Source organism: Blennius ocellaris (assembly GCF_963422515.1).
Source record: "Blennius ocellaris genome assembly, chromosome: 4".
NCBI lineage: Eukaryota > Metazoa > Chordata > Actinopteri > Blenniiformes > Blenniidae > Blennius > Blennius ocellaris.
The window spans coordinates 20,811,345-20,819,988 of record NC_137653.1 but is presented as its reverse complement, the minus strand read 5'-3'; the positions used below and the strand labels follow the sequence as shown (position 1 = coordinate 20,819,988).

The 8,644-nt window shown below is 38.3% G+C and overlaps 1 protein-coding gene across 2 annotated transcripts; it reads right to left on the bottom strand.

The window, feature by feature from the left end:
- Positions 1-1,969: 1,969 nt before the first annotated feature.
- uba3 (ubiquitin-like modifier activating enzyme 3) lies at positions 1,970-8,193 on the bottom strand. Of its 2 annotated transcripts, none has more exons than XM_080495952.1 (17): positions 8,182-8,193; positions 7,000-7,120; positions 6,836-6,916; positions 6,663-6,745; positions 6,501-6,581; positions 6,119-6,162; positions 5,679-5,743; positions 5,167-5,322; positions 4,982-5,084; positions 4,741-4,854; positions 3,448-3,501; positions 3,248-3,284; positions 3,077-3,158; positions 2,880-2,980; positions 2,719-2,782; positions 2,562-2,616; positions 1,970-2,445 (listed from the first exon to the last, which is right to left on the bottom strand). In XM_080495952.1, the coding sequence occupies exons 2-17, from the start codon at positions 7,117-7,119 to the stop codon at positions 2,357-2,359; spliced, it is 1,329 nt and encodes a 442-aa protein (XP_080352078.1). In that variant the 5' UTR covers position 7,120; positions 8,182-8,193; the 3' UTR covers positions 1,970-2,356. The 2 variants fall into 2 exon arrangements, with proteins under 2 accessions (XP_080352078.1, XP_080352079.1); XM_080495953.1 differs by lacking the exon at positions 8,182-8,193 and adding an exon at positions 8,017-8,064.
- Positions 8,194-8,644: the final 451 nt, after the last annotated feature.

The window sequence follows — 8,644 nt, the reverse complement described above, 5'->3', positions numbered from 1 at the left end:
TTATTTACTTAACTAAAATTTTAGAAAGACATTTTCCAAATAAAGGCTCTGAAAGAAACAGTGACGCAGAATAACAGTAGGTCATAGCAATCATGTGAAAAAAAACTGCATTTAATCAAGAGATAATTCTTATTGAGTAAAACTCAAACTAGTTGAAGTCTCAGCTCTCAATAGCAGTGGTAATGTTTCATGTCGTCCTTTGAGAAAACGAGGTCAACATGCTCCCTCTAGCTCAGATCATGGAATATCACATCTTCTATCATAATTATGCAGATGACACACAGCTCTGTAGATCAGTGGCAGCGAATGACCCCACGCCCTTATACCTGCTAAGTAAGTGCATAGCTTAAATAAATGAGTGGATGTGTCAGAACCTTACAACTTACAAAGGTGTCCATTGTTTTTGGCTCTAAAGAGGAAAGGTTAAAGATCAGCGGTCAACTTAACTCCATGTCACTCCAGACGACAAGTCAGGACTCTGGGCGTAATCACAGAATCAGCTCTGAAATTCAATAACCACATTAAGGTAGGAACAAAATAAGTTCACAACCATTTGAAAAACATGACAAGAATTAAAAGATTTCTGACTAAACATGATTCAGAGAAAATTACATACCTTTCCTAATCACCTTGTTTCGATGCATTTCTTTTCAAAGCACTGCGAATTGCCTTGTGTCCGAATGGTGTTAGTCATTCCAATGTGAGACACTGCTAAATCATAGACAGTGTACACATAAAACCACTGCACTGACCCGTTTCTAAACAAACACCCAATGAGTGTAAAAAATCCATCTATATTGCATTTTACTCTGGAAAAAAAACCTAAACTTTGCATTTTAGGACAGCAAATTTCAGTATTGTATAGGTAATTTGTTAGATATTTGTAATGGTGTCACATTATACTTATCTTACATTTATTCCATGCTCCCTTTCAATTCACACCGACTTGAGTGACTGCGAAGAGCTAAATCTTAAGTCATTGCAATGCAAAATCACTTTGCACTGGCTATAGTATGAAATTTAATTTTAGCTGTTTATTTTGTATTTCTTTATAATTTTTACCTAAACTCAGACAAGATGCAATTTCACTCAAATGCTGTTGGAAGTTTTAATTTCCTGGATGGTATCTGCTTCAAAGACTCAATAAAGTTTTATCTAATCTAGTCCAGCGTAATCTAACCAAATATTAAAAAAAATGAAAACATGTTGGGTGTAGTTAGAATACTGAAAGTATCGAGCAGGCAGGGACAAAAGGCTCAGTTCATGGAGTTAAACTGAAATGTGACATTCCACAGATACACAAAATAACCCAAATTAAACACAACTACCTAATCCATAGAGAATAAATTAAAGAGCTGTATACCAACAATTATAAAAGGTAAAGCAAACAAACTGAGCAACAAAAGTATTTCAAAAATATATGACGACGACAAAGATACAAAGCACAGAAAATAAAAGAAACAAAAGCACTTGAAATCAAAAAGCAAATTTGGCCAGAAAAGATCGAGTGAGATTGTTTTATCTGAGAAAAAGAAAATCATCAAATTAAATGACCAAAATTGGAGGGAAAAACCATGTCACATGACAAAAAGAATTCTATTCTTTTTTAATATTCTATTGTATAAAAACCTTTCTTCTGGACCCTGGATCCAGAGTATGATCTGGATCGCACCAAACATTAAATGATTTCATTTAACCAAAAGGAATAAGATATCGCAACAAAAAAACATTTTAAGCATTTTCGAAAAGCCAACTTGCACGTGTGGTACCGGTGAGGCTGTTTCTCATTCAGCTGGAGAACAGAGCAAATACCTTCACTCAGGTACCTGTTGTTTCACATTCCAATCGTCCGTTGTGTACTTGAACAAAAATAGAGTACGGGTATATTAACTTTCAATTTTAAACCGGTGAGCAAATTTTACATCTCTTGCACAAAAGGAGGTCATATAAAAGCAAACAGTCATTTTAGAGAAGACATTTTTATTCCAGTTCACTTTTTGGATTGATTGATTCCCACTAAATAGTGTTTAAATCATCAAAAAAAAAACCCTGTTAAAATAAATAAATATTTAAAAGCTCATATTCAGACAATCCTCTGAAAGTAATATTTGCTTGTAATTTTTTTTTTTTTTTTTTTGCTCCTAACCCACAGCAGGTTGTAGTAAACATAAAACAAGAATGCACAACTTCTGAAAACTTGCAAAGTACCACCAAAACACGACAAGGTGGGAATTCTGATTTGGCTTTTCAGTGCAAAATATGACCTGCAGTCCTTGTGTCCATTGAGACGGTTCTATCACTGTGACTGAAAACACTGTGAACTCTCATAGCGCCCTGATGGGTGCTCGGGTCCGTCCTATGAGGAGAAGCAGAGTCTGAACAGCATGGTCTGGGGTGTGGTGGCATCAGCCACAGCCAGCTCTTGTCCGTCAGTCAGGCCCAGCTCTAGAGGAAAAAAAAACCCAAACAAAAAACACAGTGTGAACATGTCTGCGAATTCAAATTGCAAAAGTGCTATGCAATGTCTGGTCGGGAAGCATTTGGTATGGGAAACACCGCACCCTTCAGACTTTTGGACAGATTTGGCCGTGTCCTTTTCTCAATTGAGGCAACCGACTGTAAAAACAACAGCAAAAAAAAAAAAAAATAGTCTGATTGGTGACACTTTACACACAATTGATCTCATAACAAATCATTGAAAATTGTGAGTTTAATCACCTGTAGGTATAACGTTTTGTTCTTCCCTTCCACCGTTGCAGTTATGGCAGGTGATTTCATTTGTCTGGGGGAAAGAAAAAAAAAAAACAGTGCAATGACAGATATTGTAATGGGGTTTGACTTCTGCAGGATGGCCCACAAATGAATAACAAACAACTCACAGGGAGGCATTCTCAGTCAGGTAGTCCAGCACCTCCTGGAGCTGGGAGGAGGGGGAAAAGTGGAGTTCCACTGGAATTTGGCTGCAGGCTGAGCAGTTTTCCTGTAACGGAAAATACAGAAATCACAATTTTAACAGGCATTTAAAAAAACAAAACAACAACGGACATAAAAATATATAGACGACATCGGGACAAACCTTGCGCTCTGCTTCAAAGGAGTACGTGTACAGGCCGTCGACATCATTAAACACCATGTAGTTACTCAGCGGTAAACAGGCACTGCATGTAAGAAAAGAGCTTAACTCGTCAAAGTGGTTCATAAGTGTTGCATTGTGGGTGTTGCTGCTAAAATGATCCTGCAAACTCACTTTGACGCGAGCTTGAAAACCTCAGTTGCACAAGCAGCTGAGTCCAACAAAGCAGAGAAAAATAACACGATTATATCCGGGATCATGTTCCTGTTTACAGAGTCGCGCTTGGAAATGATTAACTCTCATTGTGATAAAGTCATAATTACCACACGTCTTTCCCAGAAATGGACAATATTTAGCAAATCCTGGCTACTTACCAGCAATGACAGCATTTGTAGATGCCACAGCTGGGATGATCCTCTTAATCACACCTGCAACACAGAGAAACAAAACCATTACCGCCATGTCGAGTCATCGTTCTCTAAATTCTAACATCGTGTACCACCTGAGAAAATGTTGGACTCAACAAATACCAGTACTATGACTAACCTGAACCAATAGTTCACCACTAGCTATGGATAAAGGACACGCTTTATGAAGTTTACTTATGGAAAAAAAAAATAATAATAAGGCATTAGCATTATAGCAGTCATTTAAACTCATCCTAATTAAATGTTGCACCTCTTTATGCGCCAAGTGTGGAAAAATAGAGCGAGTGACTTTAGATATTAAATATTTTATCGAACTATATTCTGTATTGGATAGTATTTTGAACATATCATATATATTCAAAGTAACTGAATTAAAAAGAATATTTATGACTTTCTTCCAAGTAACATTGGGGACCAATACTTTTGGAATCAATGATGTGACCATTATTACAGATCAGCTCATTTCCAATGATCAATAAATGATCAATAAATGATTGCTTTCACAGATGGTGGGAGGCTGAATTTTTTTAAATCTGACTTTTAATCATGTTGTAATGCATGTTTGTTAAACATAAGGCACGTGGGACAAAATTGTTCTGCAAGAGATTCCAATCCCACCAAGCAAATTGTAAACATTTCAAAGAAAACATTGATTTTTTTTTTTTTATTTGTAGAGGTAGTTTTGGACACTGAGACACACAACACTGAGACCCGAGCAGAGATATTGGTGACGTTGCCATGAAAGATAGACAACTTGCATTCGTCTCAGAGTCAAGCTGTCAGAGTGAGTTCATAAAAACATGCTTAATGCAACAGCTAAAGGAGAAGTTATTAGAACATTTCGCTGGATTTTGCACCAGAAGGTTTCATTAAAATTGGCTTTAGGTTGAGATTGAAGCAATATTCCATAGTAAATGAAACACTGTAGACATTTTAATTTCTTCTACAACAGAGAAAAGCGTTCACGTTTGAATTTAAAGGTTATTATGGCCTTAGTTTAACGGTCCGGCTCACTCAAGAGGAATGTGGGATGTACAGTATGTGGCCCTTGAACTAAAAATGTGTCTGACATCCCTGCTGTAGTGTCTGCATAACCAAACTAATTTTTATTTTAAACATAAAACATGAGATGATAGTCAATGTCACCAATCCCTGATTTATAAATACTTATTTACAGACAGTTTTATGACAGCGATTAAAAAACAAACAAACAAACCACTGCATGCTTTGTGCACTCACCCTGAGTTAGTCTGTATGTGACTCCTGTAATATTGTATTCTGCTGCCCTCTCCAGAGATCTCTGGTGCACCCACTGGATGTGCTGTGGGTCGTCTCCATCCAGGCCCACGCCGTCTGGACCACATTCACAAACACATCCGATATTCTTTGTCTACAGAACCGCGGGGTGGAAATCTGATCCTGGCGATTCTTAACGTTACAAACGACACAGCCGAAATAACAGTACATGTTGATTTGTTACCTCCAAAGGGCATCTCTTTGGGCCACTGCAGTATCCTCACATATTCAACACAGTGTTCTGGCAAACGAGGCATTGACGCGATGGTACACATGGGGAAGTTTATCTGTGTGAAAACACAAATGGTTATCAGCAAAAACAAAAGGACCGAGAGTGAGGCAGCGTTTCAAACTAATCTTCCTCCTTACCTGGGGAGGGTAAAACTCCAAGGTACAGTCGATACAGGCCGACATGCCAGGATAAATGACTCTGGCATTGCCTTTGAAGCCTTCAGTGCCGCCATCTATTAGAGGAATAATGGACTGTTGATCCAAGACACCGTCCTCATACACCAGCAGAGAGAGCTGCACAGAGACACAGGGAGGAGACACATGAACGCATAGACTACATCTCCAATAGACAACATCTTAACTCTTTAAAACCTCAACAAATAAGGGGGGAAAAAAAATTATCATTGCCCAAGCAGCCAAATTATTACATGCCGAGATGCAATAATCCCAAATCCCTTGTACATAATTGATTGTGTTCGTCTGCCGTGCCAGCAGCAAGCTGCCAAACAGTCGCTCATTATTCAAACAGTGATAAGTAATTCTTATTATGACCTGACAGTGTTACAAATTTAATTAGTGGCCTTACAGAACATCAACTGCTGAAAATAATCCTGGTTTCCTGAAGGATTTGAGTTTAAAATAAAACTCACCAGCATACCATTCAGCCACCTCCGAGCAACTATAGAGTCGAGGCCGCACACAATTAAATGGAATTCTAGATGAAGACATAAAGGTGTATTAAGTTCAGATTAAACTTTCAAATTAAATTCAGTTTCAATTATGAAAACATACAATTCCAGAATGTGATTTTATGATTAAAGAGTATACTTTACAAGTATAAATTTATAGTAAAATTGGACCTCTATGAGGGGGTACAGTATTCTAGGACCTTGAAAAAGAGAAGAAATAAGCAAATGTCTTCTGTCTAATTGACTCTAAAATTTGAACTTGATAACAGGGTTTCCAACTGTTATTAGTGGGGGGAAAAAAAAAAACACCCCCACCCCCCAACAAATCAATTCCTCTGCATCAAACTGAATCCAATCAGACATAAGGAGAGTTGGGATCACACGGTCTTGCAGATACTTACGTCTGTAAAATGTTTCATCTAAATCTTGGATTTTCTTGAAATGTCTGCCTAAATGTTCAGGAAAAACAGTTTACCATGAAACATAAAACAAGGCGTCAGCCTCTGTACTTGCCAATAACCACGAGTATACCCAACATGCAATCAGATAAGATTAGAGAAGTTGATTATCCTTACTTTCACTTGGCTGATAAACAAACCTCAGCTACAGTGGCTCCACAACTATATCCTTACCATGTACACCAAGCCTAATACGTATCAGTGTAAAGCATACATTCATCTGTTGTAACACTTTACATCGTAGCTTGTTGACTGTGATTGGGATATTTCCATGTCCTGTTCAACATAAACAAAATCCTGGGACTTTATCACAAGGAAAGGATACGGTACAACACAGCATCCTGGTATACGAGTGTTGATGAAATCAGCCGCGACGTCTGCCTTGGGCCGGCCAACATCTTTAGGCCTGTTAAAGATCACAAACACTTTGAAATCTAATGATACGTGTCAGAAATTCACAAGGAGTATATCACATGCACCTGCTGACCTGAAGAGGAACTGTCGGTTCAAGTTGGAAACATCGATGGTGTCCATGTCAACAACATGAATGTTATGAAAGCCTGATAAAGCCTAAGCCAAAAATTAAAAAATGTAAATATGGATGCTTCATTACTGGATGAATTGTAACTTTTAGGTGTTCGATAATAACAAAGACATTACTAGGTCTTTCAGCAGCTCGCACCCCAGTCCACCAGCACCAATGACCAGAATTTTGCAGGTTCGTAACAGGAATTTGATAGACTGCAGGAGAGATAAACACAATATTTTACACCAGAAAAGTCACGGCGTGAAATAATCACTCAATCCTTCTCTTGAATCATTACCTCTGGGTTCGGCTCAAAGTCAGGATGCGTGAACGGACCCGGCCTCTCGAGGAACTTCTTGATATGGTTCCACCGGCCATCCCACTCACATGCATGTCCACTGCCTCCGTCCACCACCATGCTGAGGACAGGAGACATTCACATTGTCGAGTTTCCACACTCTGAAAGCTGGATGAAGACAGACTGCATGCACTGTCTGCTGAGACCAGATCATCAAACCAGAATCCTACATATTAAAAAATATATGTAGATAGTAATACATTTTATAGTTTTACGGTCATACACATACACAGTCATTCCGTGCACACATCTACACCAAAACATCAAAGCATACACCGATATGCATGACTGGATGTTTACAAATTTAGCACTTCATCTCTGTACTTGTTTACAATCGTCAGTCGGAGCCTTTTAATATGACTGTCGTTACTAGAAATAAAGCAAGCTTGCTTTATAAACAACCCCTACTGTTCTGACTTCTATTCTCTGACATAATGTCTAAATAAACATTTAGTAAAACTACATTAAAGAGGACAGGCTAAGGAAACAGCTAACATGTCAAGAGAGAGAAGAGAGTTCTTCTGCCTGTACATAGGCGAACGTCACAAAATGGGTTTATTTCACAGATACATTAGTTATTTAATCAACTAACCAGTGGACTTTCCTTAACTCATCTACTCATGTCGTGTTTACGACGACAATTGTGTGCTTTTCTTTTCTGGCGTGAGTCGCCGTCCTGTCTGGCGTTACGGATCAACTGGTTTCCCTGTTACCTGATGGCCGAGTTACTTTAGCACCCGTAAGAGCAGATATTAAAAATCCGACAGAAATTCATCGATGTCCCAGTGAACAATGAGTGAGTCAGCACACATTTTGTGACTCTTATTTTAAAAAACTGCAGTTGCAACGAGTGACTACAAGCAGCAACGACTAACGCTAAAAGAAGTCGGTCACCAGTTAACAAGGACACTAGTTGATCCGAAACACTAGTAATATCAAACCTTCCTTCAGCTTTACCAATTGATCTCTAACTTCTCATTCAGCGCCTCTACTCTCTTTATTTTCTTTTCCCTAAAATGATAGGATAAAAAAAGAGTTAGTCCATGCTGTGCCTTCGTGGATTTAAGACATGAGAAATCATCTTCCGGGAGTTTGTTGCTCGATTCCTCGGTTTCTACTTACGGCTCGTCCGTATCCGCCATGTTTGGTTTAGTTCAATGTCAACGTTCGCAGTAGGAAAATGATATTTGCACTTAAAGCAACGTCAGTATTTTGCAATAGTTTGAATTTCAACGGTTCCTTTTGTTTTAAATTGTCGATAATATAGATTTACCATTGAAATTTGTGGGGAATAAAAACAAGAATAACAAATAACTCAACGATGCAGTTGTGGTCTTTACATTGTATATCATTATTCCCATTTTATTTGAAGGCAACATTGTTTCCGAAACTGCAGTTACGTCAAAAATCCAACAGATGGCAGCCCGTGGACACTAGTCAGCACACGTGCAACCTGCAGCCAAGTAAAACACAAGACACCCCTCTCGCCTCACAATAATGTGATAAATAAATCATAAAACAACCAATATTTGAAATCCATGAAGTGAAATATTTAACAGTTGCCAAGGAGAAACCAAATATTAAC